The 17,093-nt window shown below is 56.0% G+C and overlaps 7 protein-coding genes across 7 annotated transcripts; 5 read left to right on the top strand and 2 right to left on the bottom strand.

Annotated features, from left to right (window-relative positions):
- Positions 1-3,273: 3,273 nt before the first annotated feature.
- Positions 3,274-4,069, top strand: PUNSTDRAFT_55739 (uncharacterized protein; the record flags this gene model as incomplete). Its single annotated transcript, XM_007388581.1, has 6 exons — positions 3,274-3,320; positions 3,370-3,463; positions 3,517-3,644; positions 3,707-3,735; positions 3,807-3,929; positions 3,982-4,069. Coding segments are annotated over exons 2-4 (205 nt in total), but the record flags the coding sequence as incomplete, so codon positions are not given.
- Positions 4,070-6,075: 2,006 nt separating this feature from the next.
- Positions 6,076-7,539, bottom strand: PUNSTDRAFT_18428 (FAD/NAD(P)-binding domain-containing protein; the record flags this gene model as incomplete). The annotated part of the gene is made up of 3 exons (XM_007388580.1): positions 6,076-6,207; positions 6,253-7,266; positions 7,357-7,539. Coding segments are annotated over 3 exons (1,329 nt in total), but the record flags the coding sequence as incomplete, so codon positions are not given.
- A 546-nt stretch (positions 7,540-8,085) lies between these two features.
- Positions 8,086-9,146, top strand: PUNSTDRAFT_55738 (uncharacterized protein). Its single transcript, XM_007388579.1, has 2 exons — positions 8,086-8,611; positions 8,679-9,146. Exons 1-2 carry the CDS (start codon positions 8,577-8,579, stop codon positions 8,821-8,823), a joined length of 180 nt encoding a protein of 59 aa, XP_007388641.1. The 5' UTR covers positions 8,086-8,576; the 3' UTR covers positions 8,824-9,146.
- Positions 9,147-9,756: 610 nt separating this feature from the next.
- On the top strand, positions 9,757-11,132 carry PUNSTDRAFT_146657 (uncharacterized protein; the record flags this gene model as incomplete). The annotated part of the gene is made up of 3 exons (XM_007388578.1): positions 9,757-9,829; positions 9,896-10,082; positions 10,140-11,132. The coding sequence occupies 3 exons, from the start codon at positions 9,757-9,759 to the stop codon at positions 10,963-10,965; spliced, it is 1,086 nt and encodes a 361-aa protein (XP_007388640.1). The 3' UTR covers positions 10,966-11,132.
- A 351-nt stretch (positions 11,133-11,483) lies between these two features.
- Positions 11,484-13,710, top strand: PUNSTDRAFT_138893 (kinase-like protein; the record flags this gene model as incomplete). The annotated part of the gene is made up of 12 exons (XM_007388577.1): positions 11,484-11,673; positions 11,722-11,828; positions 11,889-11,964; positions 12,013-12,102; positions 12,171-12,350; positions 12,407-12,466; positions 12,526-12,575; positions 12,626-12,670; positions 12,721-12,822; positions 12,876-12,976; positions 13,030-13,145; positions 13,196-13,710. 12 exons carry the CDS (start codon positions 11,484-11,486, stop codon positions 13,708-13,710), a joined length of 1,632 nt encoding a protein of 543 aa, XP_007388639.1.
- A 283-nt stretch (positions 13,711-13,993) lies between these two features.
- Positions 13,994-15,032, bottom strand: PUNSTDRAFT_138892 (uncharacterized protein; the record flags this gene model as incomplete). The annotated part of the gene is made up of 4 exons (XM_007388576.1): positions 13,994-14,581; positions 14,632-14,682; positions 14,733-14,759; positions 14,808-15,032. The coding sequence occupies 4 exons, from the start codon at positions 15,030-15,032 to the stop codon at positions 13,994-13,996; spliced, it is 891 nt and encodes a 296-aa protein (XP_007388638.1).
- Positions 15,033-16,048: 1,016 nt separating this feature from the next.
- PUNSTDRAFT_138891 (uncharacterized protein) lies at positions 16,049-17,088 on the top strand (the record flags this gene model as incomplete). The annotated part of the gene is made up of 2 exons (XM_007388575.1): positions 16,049-16,188; positions 16,242-17,088. 2 exons carry the CDS (start codon positions 16,049-16,051, stop codon positions 17,086-17,088), a joined length of 987 nt encoding a protein of 328 aa, XP_007388637.1.
- Between the last annotated feature and the right edge of the window lie 5 nt (positions 17,089-17,093).

Genomic DNA, 17,093 nt, shown 5'->3' with positions numbered 1-17,093 from the left:
AGTGACTCGCAGAGGTGGAGGCGGAGAAGGTCGAGAGAACGGAGGCCGGACTTGAGACGCGCGAGCTGGGTGAAGATGCCGTGTGCCCGTACGGTGGGCTTTTCGCATGCAGGTGTGGTTGTTGGTGTGTGTAGGGCGGGTGAGTGTCTACGGAGGTGGGCGGTGCAGGGATAACCTGGATCATGCTTGGCGGTATTTCGGACGCGGCAGAAGGTCGCCAGTTCGCGCTCAAGGGGCCCTTCTGTGATCGAGAAGATTTCAGATTCAGGAGGGTATCTTGGAGAGGGACATATATAGGTGCTCACCTGGGGCGGCTGAGGCTGTCCTGTTCCGTAGTCCACGAACGGCGCGCACCCAGTGGCGCTGTGGTCAATCACCGACGACGACGCGTCCGAAAGCCGCGGTTTCTTCACCGGAGTACCCTGCATATATGGGTGTTGAACCATCGCTGTATGACCCTGTGTATATGCGTGCTGAGCCGTTGCGGGTGGCACGAAATCCGTTTGACTTGTCGACGTGGGGCCGTAGGGGTGCGCCTGACCGCTCGAATGAGGCTGGTTGTACATCCCTATGGATCCGGCTGGTCACCCTTCCAGATGATTAGATCTACGCTTTGACGCCGGACTGGGATGTACTCACCGACGACGACGTCCGTCGTCGAAGCCGGCCTCACAAGACGGAGCACCCTAACGATGGCTCCAGAAAACCGGTCGCAAGGGAGCCCCTCACGAGCCCCTATTTGCCGGCGAAAATCCGCTCACGCTATTGGGTACGAATAATATTTCAATTTTGCAGAGGCGAATCAGGTGGAAACGTCTGATGGCCCACCCGACAAAGCATTTCTGCGCGTTCGCAAGGCGTACTATAGCGTATGCATGTAATTACTTGAGAAAGTCAGCGCTGCATCCGATCAAATTGACTCCATACAAAGAAGCAAAGTACAAGCGGCAATTCGAGTACGTAAATGCTCAAGCGCTCAAGTATGATCAGATCAGAGATCGGGCCAAGTTGATGATAAACTTGGGTTAGATTTGATCAGAGGGAAGATGTGATCGATCAGCTCTAAATATGACTGACCAGGTTTACCCTTTCAAGCCTTTTCTTCTCCCAACATCACATGGATGTCGTCCGTATGCTCTCGCTGAGCTGGTTGTTCTCTTCCATATAGACCGTGCTATCCGCGATTCTGTTTCACCACCCGTGCCGCAATTAAGCCACACCTTCGATCAGCGCCTTGATGGACGATTCGGTATACTTACCGAACTATAAAGCCATGCCTACTAGACGATTCCGTTGTCGAGAGGTTGCTTGCAAGCGGTCTTCCTCCAGTTGACTCCCTCACCGCGAAGATTGGCGTCGGATGTGGCGCGTTCTCTTACTACAGATACCTCTCCTTGCCTCCTTAGCGGCTGCGGGTACGACATGCGCCACCAACCAAACCGACTGGTATACTCAAGAAGTGGGAGAAACGCCGTGCGCGACGTACCAGCGTTTGCGCCAGATTTGCGATAGCTTGTGTGAGTGTCGCTTGCTTGACATTCCTTCCATGGGCCAGATTATGTGTTCATCCTGTTGCACCTGCAACATCAGATGAAGTAGGCGACTTCTCCAGCGCTGTCCCCGGCGACAGCTGCGACGGCGTCACAAGCCAAGTGCACGACTGTTGCTGCAACTCGGTCGCGTGGTCGCTCTCGATGCTCTGCTTCAAGTGAGCTCACTATCTCAGTTCCGTGTCCCGGGCATCGACTATGTGGATGTAATTGCTTACCCGTGACTTCTTCGCCATTGCAGCTGTCAGAAGGCTGGAAATAGCTTCGCAGATCCGAACGGCATCGATGCGCCCGTACCGGGGAGCTACCAGCTCTACCTCGGCAGCTGTCGCGCCTCAGCCGTAAACGACTCCTTACCCACCAACATCCAGGAAGCGGTGTGTAACGAGCGGATCAACATCCCTCCGCCGCTATACAGCATATTCTGGTCTGATGGCCCGTGGTGCGCGCGCATGACCTACCAGTGCGAGAGGAACCGTATTTGACTGTGGCATGCGCCATCGATCAGGTATTATACGTACACGCGGGAAGAAGTAGAGACGCAATTCGCCGCCAATCCGAACGCAAACCTATCTATCTGTCCGGCGAACGGGTCGACCGCTTCGTCGGGGAGCCCCTCGGCATCCGGCCTGCCACCCTCTGGCGCGCCCAATGCCGTCTCGTCGTCTCCAATGACAGCCTCTACTACGCCATCCCATACCTCTCACCGCAAATCCAAGGCCAACGTCGGCGCCATCGCGGGCGGTTCGACAGCGGGAGCCCTCGTTCTTCTCGCCGCAGTCGCAGCTGCCTTCTTCGTCTTCCTACGCAGACGTCGACGAACAACGGTCACACCTACGAACCGCGCCGCCCTCCTCCCCACGATGACCGAACAAACGGACGACCGCATCTTGGTACCTTATACCGTCTCCCCCTCTCCTGCAGCCGGCCCCGCGAAGCCCGTCGTCGCGAGAGAGCGGCCCCCGCCGTATTCTGGGGGACCCTCGCGGCCCAACTCGGGCGCTTCCTCCTCCGAGCCATCGTCTCCGGATCCTCTGCAGGGTGACCCTGTGCCCGCGAGTCGCGATTCCGAGTCACCATCTCCACCGCCGAGGAACGAAGGGGGCAGGTCGGGGAAGCGACGAGGGAGGCGATAGTGCTATTTGTCGGGAAGGGAAGAGCCCGAAAGCCAGTGATAATCACAATTTTTCCCTGCCGATGCACGGTATGGACGCGCAGGGAAGCGATGAGGAAGGTGATAGATCCTGGCCTGCAGACTATGCCAATCGGAGTAGGCGTAAGAATACTCTGATCCTGGCATACGATATTTCATGTCGGGATTCCTTTTCTAGACTATAATAGCCTGCAGACCGGGCAATTGACGTAGCAACATACTTGCGATCGTTGAAGATGAACCAACACAGTGATCAAGATTCAAGACGAACTCTTCTCAGGCTCATAAATGCGTTGATATGCGTATAAGAGTGTTCAGTAGAGAAAAGCGATAAGGCGTCCGGAATTACTGACTACCGGCAACGGAATTTGTTACATCTGCATCACTCGTCTTTCGCCACCTCCATCTCTACATGCATTCTGTTCTCAGCCCGACACACGACCAGTTCCCGAGCGAGCCGAGTCAACCGACAAAGACGGCCACGCTGCACGAGGTTGAGGCCAAAATGCCAAAAGGCAACGAAGCTTACGGGCGACTTCTGCTGACAACACAGCCTGGCCCCTTCTCCCGCTTCCCCCCGCTCGCCAAACGATCAAGAGAGAGGAAAAACGAGCAAGGTACACTTCAACGTCGCGGTGCAAAACGCCCTCTAACGCCAAGCTTTAGCATACACGGCGTTTCCGCTAGCGTCACCCCGAGATCGGTGTTAAATGGATGTGGACCAACCCTCGCGGCCCGCATGTGCCAGCAGCCCATCCAGGTACGCCAAGCTCCTTAGCACGGGTCCTAACCCACTTCGACGCATATATCCAGCCTCGCGCCCTCGCCGCACGATGAAGACCAGAAACCCCAATTGACCGACTCAAACTCGCCGCCACCCAAGGCCAAATCGAGCAACGGCGATTGGCGCAAGAACAAGCGGACGCGAAAAGCATACAGCTGTGCGTGGAGTCTCTTCTTCCGACTATGCTACGAGTATATGCGCTCAATCTCGGACGCCCAGGCATACCGTGCCACAAACGAAAAGTGAAAGTCAGTATACCTTGATGATAAGATAACAGGGCTTTACGCAGTGCTCACCTGTGAGCGCTTTCCTGCTCCAGTGCGACCGCGCACGTCCGTGTCACGGCTGCGTCAAGCGCGGCGAGCCGAGCGCATGCATTTGGGAGACCGAGGAACCCAACGCCGATCTACCCAGCGAAGAGCGCGATAAGCTCATAGCGCGTGTACGCCCGCTTCCTATACCTCTCGGTCCAATATTTGACACTTTACACACAGATTCGAGACCTCGAAACGACTCTCGTCAAGCTCCGACGAGGAGACACCTCCGCCACCACCACTGCCGGCCCTCCATCCCCTACCTCCCCTACCTCACCCTCCTCCAGTACCGTCCCATTCTTATCATCAGACGCTAATGGAAATACTCGTGTGTTATCTCCGCATGAAGAACCCGCGCCGTTCTGGGTGCACCTTCCGCCACCGACGCCGCATCCGCTCGCCGCATACACCCAAGGCGGTCTGCTCGACGAGCCGAAGGCGTTTCCCTTCTCGAGCCTCTGGGAGGGGGACGACATCGGGGCGTTGTTTGACATCCTGCCCACCAAAGATGGCGCGGATAGGTGAGCGTTTCTGTCCCTCTTCTCTCGCTCAACCCATTCACTGACGTTACCTCGCGCCAGGATCCTAAGCATCTTCTGGACGCACATCGACTGCACACATCCTGTATTCGCGCGGTCTTCTTTTGTCGCCCTTTTCGAAGCCTACTACGCGCTCCCACCCGGTGATCCCGCCCGCAATAGCTACTCGCCCGGGACTCTCGCCATGTTCTTCGCCGTCTTCTCGCTCGGGATACTCTTCTCCGGCGGCGATGAACGCGTGAAGAAGATGCCGTACGACATCCTTCCCGGCGAAACCAACACCCAGGCGCGACAGGTGCGTCCATCTGCCACCGTTGCGCTCACTTTTTGCTCATCGATGTGCCTTCTGTAGAGGGCAGCACGGGCGACAGCGGGCGTATTCGCGAGCGCTGCATGGCACGCACTCAGGGCGGCGAGCTTTCTCAGCGTGCCGAGTGTGCACTCCGTCGCCGCGCTCGTTTGGCTCGAGCTCTACCTCATGCATGAAGACCGCCCGCGCGACACCTGGGTTTTGCACGGCATGACCTTCCGTCTCACCGTACTTCTCCTACAAGAACCCGGCGAAGAGGAGGACAAGGAGCGGCTCTGGTACGTGTCCTTTCTTCGCCCATCATGAATATTCGGCTCGACCAACGGATGATCCACGCAGGCGCTACATAGTCTTCCAAGAAGCTTACCTGTCGCTCACCTTCGGCCAGCCAGGCATCCCCCTTTCGCAACTTTACCCGCGCCCGGCTTCTGCCCTGCCGCCTTCCACCGGGCCCTCGACCGACGCACAGTACGAGCTCGCCCTGTACCAGCTCGCCAACATCATGGAGCGCGTCGTCGCAAACCGCTCCTTCCACCTCCCGCCCTCGGAGGTGCTCCTGCTCGACAAGGCGATCCGCGCGTGGAAGGCGGCGCTTCCCCGTGCGCTGAGCGAGGAGAGCCCCGGGTGGCACTTCGGTGCCGCAAGCCCGCGCGTCGCGCACCAGACGATGAAGCTCGCCTTCGAGTATCACCACATGCACATGTTCCTCCATAGGGGCTATGCGGAACGCTACGTGCACGGCACGCCCGAGTACGCGTACGCGAAGGAGATGTTCGCGCAAGCCGTGCACGGCATCATCGCGCGCTGGCTCGAGACTTTCCGAATCTACCCCGAGACGTTCATCGGTGCGTCGGCCTTTTCTCCATTCTCAATCGCTTCGGGCACTCATATGCGCGCACGACAGCGAACGTGTGGCTGGGGCAGGTCCTCCTCCTCGCCTCGCTGGAAAGTTGCGACTACGTCCTCCGCCACCCGGCCGACGAGTGGCGCGGGCAGGCAGCGAGCGACGTGCACAAGGCGATCGCGGCTTACCACCAGATCAACGCGACGAATCCGGTCGCGGCCAAGGCGATCCCGCTCCTCGAAGGACGCGTCGCGGCACTGGACTGCTGAGGGCCGGGTTCGGTCGATGGATCTCTGCAGTGTTTGCTTTTGCTATCGAGAAAGAAAGACATCCAATGTATCATCAGGCGGTACACAGTGGCTATTGATTGTTTTCACAAACCACTAATCCTGTTCGGAGCCGTCCTTATATAAACATCGTGCGTCTATGTGCATTGCGGACATTATGATACTGATCGATAGCGATGCTGAGTGGTGACTTCGACGATTTGGTGGAAATACTGGTCATGCTCACGCCTTGCTTAAGAATGCGCGCGCCTCCTCCCAGCTCATGCGTTCCCGCTCCTTGCCTTTCACCTCTCCCCTCCGCACTTCCTCCTCGTCCACCCGCTTCCACTCCTCGTACGTTGTCACGGTTCCCTCCCTAACACCGCCCTCCACCTCTTCCGGCACCCCTTCCAACTCCACCGTCTCCCCGCTCGCCATCACCTCTTTCTCCACCACCCCCGCGCCCTCCTGCGCAGGCCCCGCGGGCGTCACCGGCGTCGTCGCACGCGCGCCGCTCCAGTCCCCCAGAATCGCGTCCGCCACCGCGTGCGCGTCGAGCATCGTGCTCGCGAGCACACCCCTGGCGCCCGCGGCGGCCCACCCGCTCGCGTACACGTTCCGCAGGCCGACGACGCGCCCGGCCGCAGCGCGCGCGTGCCCGAGCTCCGGGTCGACGAGCGGGCCCGCAGGGTCGGCACGGTGCCCGAGCGAGGTGACGACGAGGTCGGTCGCGAGCGCGGACGATACGCCGGTCGGGACCGCGCGGCGCGTCGCGGGGTCGAGCGCGGTGTGCGCGAGGGAGAGGGAGAGGGATCCCGATTCCGGCGACGAGGCGAGCCCCGTTGGGGAGCGGAAGAAGTCGAGCGACCATGTCTTCGGCGTCGTCCCGAACACGTTCTTGGAGCCCTTCTGGAGAAGCTGCAGCGTGCGCGTCTGCTGCCGGGTGGGTGTCTCCCCTGGGAGAGGTTCCAGGACGGAGGGGTCGAGCGGGACCATGGACGCGTCGGAGAGGTTCATCATCTCGCGCAGCTCCTTCGTCGTGAACGCCGCCTGGAACGGCCCGCGACGACCGACGATGGAGACGTGTTTCACGCTGGAACGGCGTAGCACTTCTAACACGTGCTCTGGGACGTCGTACTTCTGGAGTATCGCCGGGTCGGTGAGCAGCATGCGAGCGACATCGAGGGAGACGTTGCCGTGCCCGATGACGGATACGTGGCTCGTTTTATCGAGCGGAGGTGGGGGTGGGCGCGAGGGATGGGCGGTGTACCAGTGCACGACGGACAGGGCGGGCACACAACGGTCTGAGGGAGGCAGAGCAGGGTGAAGAATGGGGACGGTGCAACCTGAGGCAAGAAGGAGGTGGGTGTAATTCTTGAAGAGGGTCGAGAGCGGTAGGGAAAGCGCGGCCGGCGAGGCATTTGTCGGCACGCCGCCGATGTTCACGTTACCGAAGAACTTGAGCCGGCCGTCCTTTGCTGCCTCGTCGAACTTGTGTACGCAGTTCTAAAGGGTTAAAAAGGAGCACAAGAACAAGGATCAGGATCAGATGAAAACCCAGGTCCAACCAACAACGCTCGTGCGGCGTACCTTCACTTCCGGGTGATCTGGCGCGACACCGTACCGTACCAGGCCGTGTGGCGCCCACAGCCGATCATATAGATGCACTCTCAGCTGGCTTGCGGATGGATGAGCGGGCGGAACGAGCGACAGCAGTCGGGACGCGACGTAGAACGCGGAAGGTCCGCCGCCGACAACGGCAAGCTTGAGGGGTCCCATTTGTTAGTTTTTTGTATTATATTGTCAGCGCTGGCGCGCGACGGCGGAGTCAAAGCTCGAGCCAAGCAAGAAGTTCAAGTCACTGTCAAGAGAGTAAACTGCATGATGAGTCAGGAAAAGGGGAGGCGAGCGCCGTCGTCGTCGTCGCCGAGCGCGATGCTCCGTTTGCAAAACCTTGGCACTCTCTATTTATTGCTGCCCGATGTGAATTCATACATGTTGATAACACGTTCGCCATTGCAACACACTGCCATTCTCGTATTGGATGCTTTGCAATATTCAGGGTTCAGGTAAAGAACTCACCCAACTGACCGTAGGCCCGCAGCGGCACAGCGGGGCACAGCGGGAGACAACGGAATGATAATAAATTGCGGTGCGCTCAAGCACGTGATGCACTTAGTCAGGGCGCGACCGTGCCGTCACGCTTGTGGGGCTGGCCCTGAGGCCTTGGCTTTATAGCTTTGCAGTCCCTTGAGACAAACCATCCTCGACCTGCTGCGCAGGGTTTGCACCTTTTGTCTCTCACCACCACCACCGCTAACGATATCCAAGCTTCCTTGCTATTCTCGTCACGATCGAAACGACCGAACCATTCCCTAACACCTCATAATTGACACTGATATGACGAGTAAGCCCATCCTCCTTTTCGACTTCTTCACTGACCATATACCTCGCAACGTTCGCAGCATACGCTTTATCAGCGACCTTCATCGCCCTCGCACTCTCGACTCCCGCGCACGCCGCCAACTGCTTCATCGACCAGTTCGGCAACGAGCGCTGCCGCCTCTCCACCGGCGCGCGCATCGCGATCGCCATTGCCGTCTTCGTCGGCTTCGTCGTCCTCCTCAGCGGCTTATCGTTCTACCGCAGGAGGAGGATCCAGCAGGCCAATCTGGCCTACGTCAACACCAATCCCAACAACTTCCCGAACTCGGGGTACGGCGGATACGGAGTGAACGGAGCCGGAGCGTACGCGACGAGTCCGCCGCAGTACCCGCCGCAGACGCATTGGGGCGGCGGACCGGTGGGCGGCGATTATGGGGCGTACAACCCGCAGAGTGGCTTTGCACCGGTGCGTTTCGTATCACACTTTATTCCAGGGCGCGTTGATGCTGATACGGTGATACGTATAATAATAGCCCGCTGGTCCTCCACCATCTGGCAAGGGAGGATACGCCCCCTACGACGTCGGGTCAGGAGCTGGTGCCCCGCCACCCGATTACGCCAGCTCTCCGTACGCGAGTTCCCCGTACGCACCGCCTCCCGGCCCACCGCCCGCCGTGAACCAGTCACAACGTCCGCACGAGAACCCGCAGCAAGCTTGAGCTTGAGCTTGAGAACAATACGTAGCGAGCGCGCTTCTCCGAATCTAGACGTTTGTTATGCGATTTTGATGTTGATGTTGATGAGCTCTGGATCGGACGAACGACCACGTATAGTACTCGGTTGAGTGTTTGTTTATCATTTGTACTATACTGTAATCTTCGGATAATCTTGCCAGTGCCTGCGCGCTACCTGAACCTTGATCCTCATGGAATGCGACCGGTGCGGGCACACCTTAGCGATGTAACTGAGCGATGTAACAGAAACTCAGCAATGTAATGCCGGACTCGATTTCGCAAGGATGCGATGAAACTTCGATATGATTAGAGCTGATTTGCAGCCAATATTTATCTACGGAAACCTCGGTCAACTTGCTTCTCCACACCAATGAGAGGCCGCGAATTGAATTCGTCGCTAATATTTATCAGCTGCAAATCAGCTCTATTGTCGAATTATTGTATTTTGCCACGTGGCTGTCTCGGTCACCCAGACGAGGACGGACTGCATTCCCTTCGCTTGAGCTTCACCACCATTCAACGAGTACTGGGTATCATCAGTAGTATTTACGTGATATGCGACTGAGATCTGCTGCACGAGCTGAGGCTGCCTCCACGGCAATTCATAACACCGTCCACCAAGACACGCAGCTTTTGCCTCGCCCGCGATCACAGAAAGCATTCAACGCCGCTCATGGAACACGGTCGGGTACAACAAACGCGCCTCAACGTGGTATGTTCTCTAGGATGCCACTTTGGAACTCGCACTCATCGTCGAAGTTTTCATCGCTGTGTCCGTTTCGTAGGATCCCGGCCTCCCGTGATTAACAGGAGAACTCGGGCAACCCGAAATGATGACACGACCGCGAACCTGGACACCCCAGGAGCGGCGCGCACCATGCGACCTCGTAAACGCGCTCGGGAACCACCAACGGTGGAGGAGCGCCCTGTTAAGCGACGTAGGACGTCTGGTAAGATATGAGCTTAGTGAATCATCTCATAGGATCGATGGATTGACGCTCTCGGTCTGGCAATAGGGCTGAAGAAGATGTGCGGCGAAATAGAAAGCGCTCGACGAATTATATCCGAGACAGACGAGGACTTATCCCGTGTTCTCGCCAAAGCCAGGACCTTCCTCGAAGATATCGAGCATCTGAATGTTCAGCGAGAAGAACGATTAGCCGTGAGCGATGGATCTGAGATTGGTTGCGACAGCCCCGCCTTGTGCGTCGACTTTGTCCCTTTGGGTCGTTCTTCGTCTACTCACCGCCGTTCCTGTAGATCCGATGGTTCCGTACCCCGACCGCACGCGGACGCCTCCAGCGACGAAAACCCGCTAAGCAACCTCAAGCCCGTCATGGACACCCTGGAACGAATTCACCACGTGGTCACCAGCGATATTCTCACCCATTCGATGAACGAAGACGTCCGCGACCTGTACAACCTATACAACGATCTTTCTGACGAAGCCCCGGCTTGCCACGATTGTCGCCGGAACGATCTTCAGCACCAACGTCTCGAGGCGGAATGGTCCAGGCATCCTCGACCACGAATGGGCGTGGACGCACAGGGATGGCACTTCGAGGACTGGGACGCATGCATGCCCGGAACACGGCCGCTGAGACGAACGCTGAAGGAGTCGCGCATGATGGACCGACTTTGCATTCCGGAGAATAGGGAAGTCAGTTCTGACGTGCTTGTCGTCCCGGCGCGCCTGGAACCGCGAAGGCCTCGGGTACTGGCCAGGCAATTCAAGTTCCAGTTCCACCACATACCTGGTGGAGTTTATAATGCGCTTGAGCGCTGGCACATCGATTACGGGCGATGCTTGGACTGCCTCGTCAGGGCCATGCGGACGTTCCCGTCATGGATCATCGAACAGAGCACTGACTGGGGTTGCGAGAACGGTAATCCGGTCTTCATGAACAACCTAGCCGATGAGGTGGCAGAATGGGACGAAGATCACAGACGGTGGCGTCATCTGATTCTCGATCATCACCGATGGATCGACGCGGAGGACTTGGAGGGGAGGGATACTGATAGCCTCGCTGATCCCAAAGTCGTCAACGGAACGATAGGAAAGCCGATCCCTTTCGAAAACCGTTAAACCGCTGGGCACGTTGTCGACGGCGTACGTGCAGCGCAGCAACCGGCCGGGCTGTTCCGCTACCGGGACCTCGTCGGCAATCTACCTACTTACCTACCTTTCGAAGCTTAACTATTTCAGCCCCTATTGCTTCTGTGCGAATCTTCCGTCCTCCTTTTTACCACAAATGTCACTTGTATAGACGCGACTATACACCTGCCGGGTTCTTCATGATTGGTCTGATTGAAAGTGTTCTTGCGCCATTGCTTCACGAAGCAATATGGTGGCACCAGCTATTCCGGGACCGGTAGTTGTACGCCGGTAGTCGCACTTCGTGCTTTGTTCCTAACCACCATGTTGCCGGTGCAACCAGACAGCATCCCCCTATTGGCTGCAACGCGAGTCGTGCTCACAATAACGATACAACTTCACAATTTAGATGACAAGAACAAAGCCACATCAGGGCCACCATGGAGCCAGTGGCATATATAAGCTGCACTTGCCCATATCCCACCTTCGTCTCGTTACCCTCGCCCAAGATGGCCCCAGTTGCAGAAAGCGATCCGGAGGAGTCGAAAAACTTCGCTCAACTTGCTTCCCTCAAGTATGAACTACGACAAACCTTCGATCCGTTCGGGTTTCTGCAATCCTCAAATCCCAAGTCCAAGGGGCATGCGGTTTTTCAGAAACCTATCAGTCAGTGGCGAGTCTGCGATACCGATGCACAAGGTGAATCTAACATGCTTTCGACGTGTCCTGACCTCACGGGTGGCGCAGGGATTGATAAGCCCATTGCAAGAGTGCAGAGGGTTCTGATTCAGACCCCGCGAGGTGTCAGAGAAGAGATGCGAATAGCGCGAGGGATGGAGCCATCCTCTATTTACGTACGCGATGCTCATCCGGGGACATTCAACGTCTTGTAACGTGATTCTCATCATCTACAGGTCAACGGAGAGGAGGTTCTGGAGGATGAACAATGCACCATGCCGCCAGATGCCCTCGTACGCATTGACGATACAGGTGCGCATAACTCAAGTCGACGGTCGGATACCTCTAACTCCTTTACAGAGTATATATACCACGATATGGAACATGTGGAAGACGCTCCTCTGCACGAGGGCCGCTATGCGCTCCATCGTGTCATCGGCGGGGTGGGAGGTGAGTTGAAGCGCAAGACATCATTGGAGCTTCGCTCTGTCGTTGACCATCCATGCGTCATCTTCTAGATATGAAAGTAAGGATCGCACAATACGTTGCTACAGATCGCGCAGTTGCAGTCAAGTCCATGGTGCTGAACTCAGAAACGCGTCGAAAGATCGCCGAAGGCATCCGCCGCTGGGAACGGCTCATTCATCCGCATGTGCTCCGGCTTGACGACTGGTACAGGATTGGGGGTACGATGATAGGTCAGTAGCCCGTTTACAGTGCACTTGCACATGTATAAACGATGACGAAGCCCTAGTCTCCCCTTTGGCACGGTACGGGAATCTTCGGGATTACATTGAACAGGAAGGGAAGCTATGTGAGGCGTCCATCTACCGGTTTAGGTTCTCCATGCTCATTCAAACTTCGTATCTCTAGCGGAGTTACTTGCACGGCCGGTAGTTGCCCAAGCGATAGAGGGCCTGCAGGTTGCTTTGTCCACTTTTTGCACCGTCTGTGACTTACTTCTTGCCATTAGTATATGCACAGCCAAGATATTCTGCATGGCGACATGAGAGCAGATGTACGTACTCCGTTACCTGTCTCTATTCTGACTTAACATACGCACCACAGAACATTCTGGTTTTCGGCAAAGGCAACGATGGTGTTCTCAGCATCAAACTCTCGGACTTCGGTCTTTCGACTCCTATGGATCAGACTCTCGGGTGTGGAGCGGTTAGTCGTCGTGAACTCGCACTCACGCTGCTGCTAATATTGACGTGACACAGGCCGTAACACGCTCCGCCAATTGGGCGCCGCCGGAAGTTACAAAAGGTTTGTATAACGATTGCAGCGACGCCTACGGCGTGGGAGGGATAATGTTCTTCGTGTAGGTGTCTGAAATCTACTGGTCGCTCTGCTCAGCTCACGCGCGCCCATCAGCCTTCTTGAATTGATGCCTCATCTCGTGAAGGCTGGAAAGCATACGTTCAAGACACAAATGGCGACTAGGCGCTCCCAGATTGAGCGTATGAAGGAAGCCAAATTGAGCCCCGAGGGTGAGTAATGATGTAAGACCTGCTCGACGAGCTTTGAAGCCCTTGCATAGGTGTTGCGCTCCTCGGTGGTCTGCTACAAACGAACGAACTAGTGCGCTGGGATCTTCTCTGGGCTCGCAAGTGGTCGTGGTTCGATGGATGCGTGCTTCCCTCCGATCGGAGTCAGCCAACTCCCTTCACCAGCGATCTGGTTGACGACATGGCTTCAAGATACCAGGCAAAGATTCAAAGATCCGGGCCGCCGCGCATAGCCGAAGAGTACCCCGACTCTGCGAACCCCAACGATACCGAGAGGAGCGAGGTAAAGGAGGCGCAGGGTTCCACCTCCCGACCAGTAGAATCGCGGCCTACTCAACCGTCACGCCGTCGGAAGGCCCGAGCTGTTTGCCCGTCGCTGGGGTCCGCCGCGGGAACAGTCTCTCCGGATACACGGTCGTTGCGTGTTCAACGGGAGTGCGGCACTGAACCGGGTGCAGAGAACGAAGCCACCGAGAGTGGACACGGTCTGAAACGGAAGAAGGCTGACGTTGGGAGTGAAGGTAGCAAGAAGCGCAGGACAGAATGATAGTAGACGGTGATGAATGAGTTCTGAGGACCGAACGCCGCTTGAATATAGGTTATTATGCACGTTATATGTTTATGTGTATGTCGCAATATGAATAGGTTGCTGTCCATATAGGGTAATTCGATGATGTGGGACTATTACAGAATCATGAAGCGCAAGGAAGACCAGGAGGACAGCGAAGCCAAAAAGGAACGATAGAGAAACAGATCAATCCACGACTGGAGTAGATCTCGCATATCTGTCGCCTATATCCCGAGGTTACGAGAACTGGAAGTTCCTCTGACTACATGGCTGCAATGCTAGGCGTAGGAGAGGGTGTGATTCTCCTGGATTCCTTTGTTTCCGAGAGCATGATCTTGACGCGTGCCGATTCTTCGTCCAATATCTTTATAAGTTGATCGTGTATGACTCCCGGCGTGAAGCGATTGAATCTCTTATACGAAAAATTGAGCACTCGCCACCATCTGAGCGCAAGTTCTTGCAAGCAGATCATCTGGGGAAGAAATACGGGAAGGATGTCGCTCGTCATCGTGTCGTATCGGAATAATGAGCGCCGTTGGTGATGAAGCTGATTAAAACCACGTAGACGAAGCAGACGTTCGGCATCATCAGATAAGTCATAATCGAACAGCGAGTGGGCAAGGTACGACAGCCACTCGTCCTCGTAAAATTGTCCGCGGCAGTCGCCCGAGCCGTTGCATGTGATGCAAAGGTAGACAAGGACCAATAAGAAAGCCTCCATGTCATGGAGAACGGCCCCGTCCTTGATGGTATATTCCAACATGGAATATCGTTCGCCCCCGTTTGTCTTCAGTGATGTTGGCATTTTATCTGTCCATAAGAGTTCGGCGCTCATGAACAATTTCGTGCCCTACCGGAAACGTCTGAGCGAACCCGGAACGCAAAGTTAGACTCACTCACTGCGCGCTGCGCCGCCTCGACAACGCGGTCATCAAACCAGGGCCAGGGGCGCTGTCGTACCCGTCATCAACGACATCACGTTGGAAGGGAAAAGCGCGCACCGAAGCGATTAAGTCGTCCACGCAGAACTTGGTTCAGGTCAGCAACGTCATAGTGCGAGGTCGAAGTTCGCGCACCTTGTCTGCCCATGCCTCCTGGGCGTCTGCCCAAAAACGATCCGTATAGACATCGTCGCAAAACGACAGAACCTTTTTCGCATCTGCATCCGTAACTTCTAAGTCATAATTCTTTCTCGCATACTTCATGAGGTCCCATATTGCGTGTTCTTCCACTTGGTGTTGCCCAGGAAGAGCTCGTTGGTCCGTAGTCACCCCGCCATCTGCACCTAGCAGGCAGCCCATACTAGTTCCTTGGGAATCGACTATCATTATATTACCGGGGCATACATTCCCGTGCAGAAGACCTGCAAACCAAAGATCCTGATGTGCTACAAAAAAATCAGTGGACGCCACTGCCAACGTGAGGTGGTTTTGGGAAAACCTTAGTACCTTTGAGCGCATCGTGTAGCACATCCAGAAGTTGGGGAATATCTATGAACGCTGTGATAGGCAGTCCTTGAGTTGTCATTGGTTTCACGGGCGGAGGACGAGCGTAGTTGATTGGGAGTATGGAAATCAACAGAACGCGCCACATTGGTGCAAACGATAGCAAATACTGGCTCCCACCTCTCAACGATCTGACCGCCTCCATATTTGCTTGAATCAGTTCACTTGCTGCTTTGCCCCCTCCAATCGATATATATATATATATCGCCCGAGATGCGACTGAGATCTGCCACACTGAAGGAGCGTGTCTTCGCCGGTGCAAGAAACAACGAGCCGCGCCCTCACACACGTCAGAGAGACGGTCAACCGTCTACGAAACAGTCTTTGCAAGCAATGGGACGAAGGGCATCAGCATGGGCTGGATTTTACGACGCTGTTGGCGTACTCAACGGTAGAGCAGACAGTCTCGCTTCCGGTGCGCCACATTCAAGTCTGCTCATGCATGGTCTCATATCCGTCCTTGGAGAATTCCAGGTGCTTCGCGTCGTGAAGATGCCTCCAAGGCTCGCTCATCTTTATCTCTGGATTATCCATCAAGCAACTTCGCTGCCAAACCGCGACCGTCAAGTAACAGATCTAAGACGCCTACTCCCACCACACACAATGCGGCCACTGTTCCCGAACGTCCCGACAAGCGAGCGCGACCCCCTGCTCCTGATGAGGAGCCCCTTCCCAAAAGACGTCGTAAGGGACTCGGATCCCGAACCACTGGGAAGATCCCAATGCGAGAGCATGATCGCGCTTTGTGGCTGGCGTCGGAGCTGAAGAAGCTGCGAGAGGGGAAACAGGGGCCAAGGCAGCTTATCGCCGACATGGAGGAATCGCTATCACACGCTCTCGCCAGCGCTCAGTGTTTGCTCAACGACGTCGAGAAGTTGGACGCTCAGCGGGTGGAGTCTCGAGCGAGACGAATTGGTTTAGAGCACGAGCACGTAAACCCGTCGCCACCCATGTGCGTTGCCCCCACTTGCAATCCAGCACGATATGCTCATCTTATCGTTGCAGTGGGGCTGAAATTCAGGTGACTTCAAGATCATCAAAGCAACCTCAGCGAGAACCAACGAAGGAAAGACGGTCACAAGACGTCCGTACTCTGATCTCAGTGCTGAGACGGCTGCAGTCCGGTGGTGACCACTCTGCTCGCCCAGATTACTCTGACGAGGAGCTCCGCACGGTATACGTTCTCTTCGACGACTTCCGCAACAACAATTCGAAGTGCCACGATTGTCGTCGAAGTGAGGATCACCAACAACGCGTCAATCGGGAAATTTTCTTGAAACCCAGACCACGAGTCGGCGTGGACGTCCAAGGAATACCTTTCCACGACTGGTCGGCATGTCCACCAGAAGCTCGTCTTCAGCCGCGCATGACGGCTGAGATATGCCTGATGTCCCAGACGGGATTGCTCATGCAAGGAAACGTCGATACCGACGTGCTTGTCTTTCCTGCAGCACTCCGTCCTCGACCTTCCCGAGTCTTCAGCCAACAAATCAAGTTTCAGTTGCAACATATCCCCGAAAGTATTTACGGCGTCCTGCAGCGCTGGCATCTCAGATCCGGGAGATGCTTCGACTGCCTTGTCAAGGCGATGCAGACTTTCCCGCCATGGATAATGGAACAGAGGCGTACCCAAGGGTACGAGGAAGGCAATCCGGTTTTTGTGAACCATTTAGACAATGAATTGGCGGAATGGGACGAAGATCGAAGGCGGTGGCGTCTTCGTATTCTCGATCATTATCGCTGGCTAGATGTAGAGGAATTGGATCCGAGGTCTAACGATAGCATGGCTAATCCGGAAATTGTAAACGGGACAGAAGCGATGCCCATTCCCTTCGAGACTTGGTCATTCTAGCTTTA

Source organism: Punctularia strigosozonata, assembly GCF_000264995.1.
Source record: "Punctularia strigosozonata HHB-11173 SS5 unplaced genomic scaffold PUNSTscaffold_19, whole genome shotgun sequence".
Lineage (NCBI taxonomy): Eukaryota > Fungi > Basidiomycota > Agaricomycetes > Corticiales > Punctulariaceae > Punctularia > Punctularia strigosozonata.
Note: the sequence above shows the minus strand (reverse complement) of the source record. Positions and strands in the feature narration are given on the sequence as shown.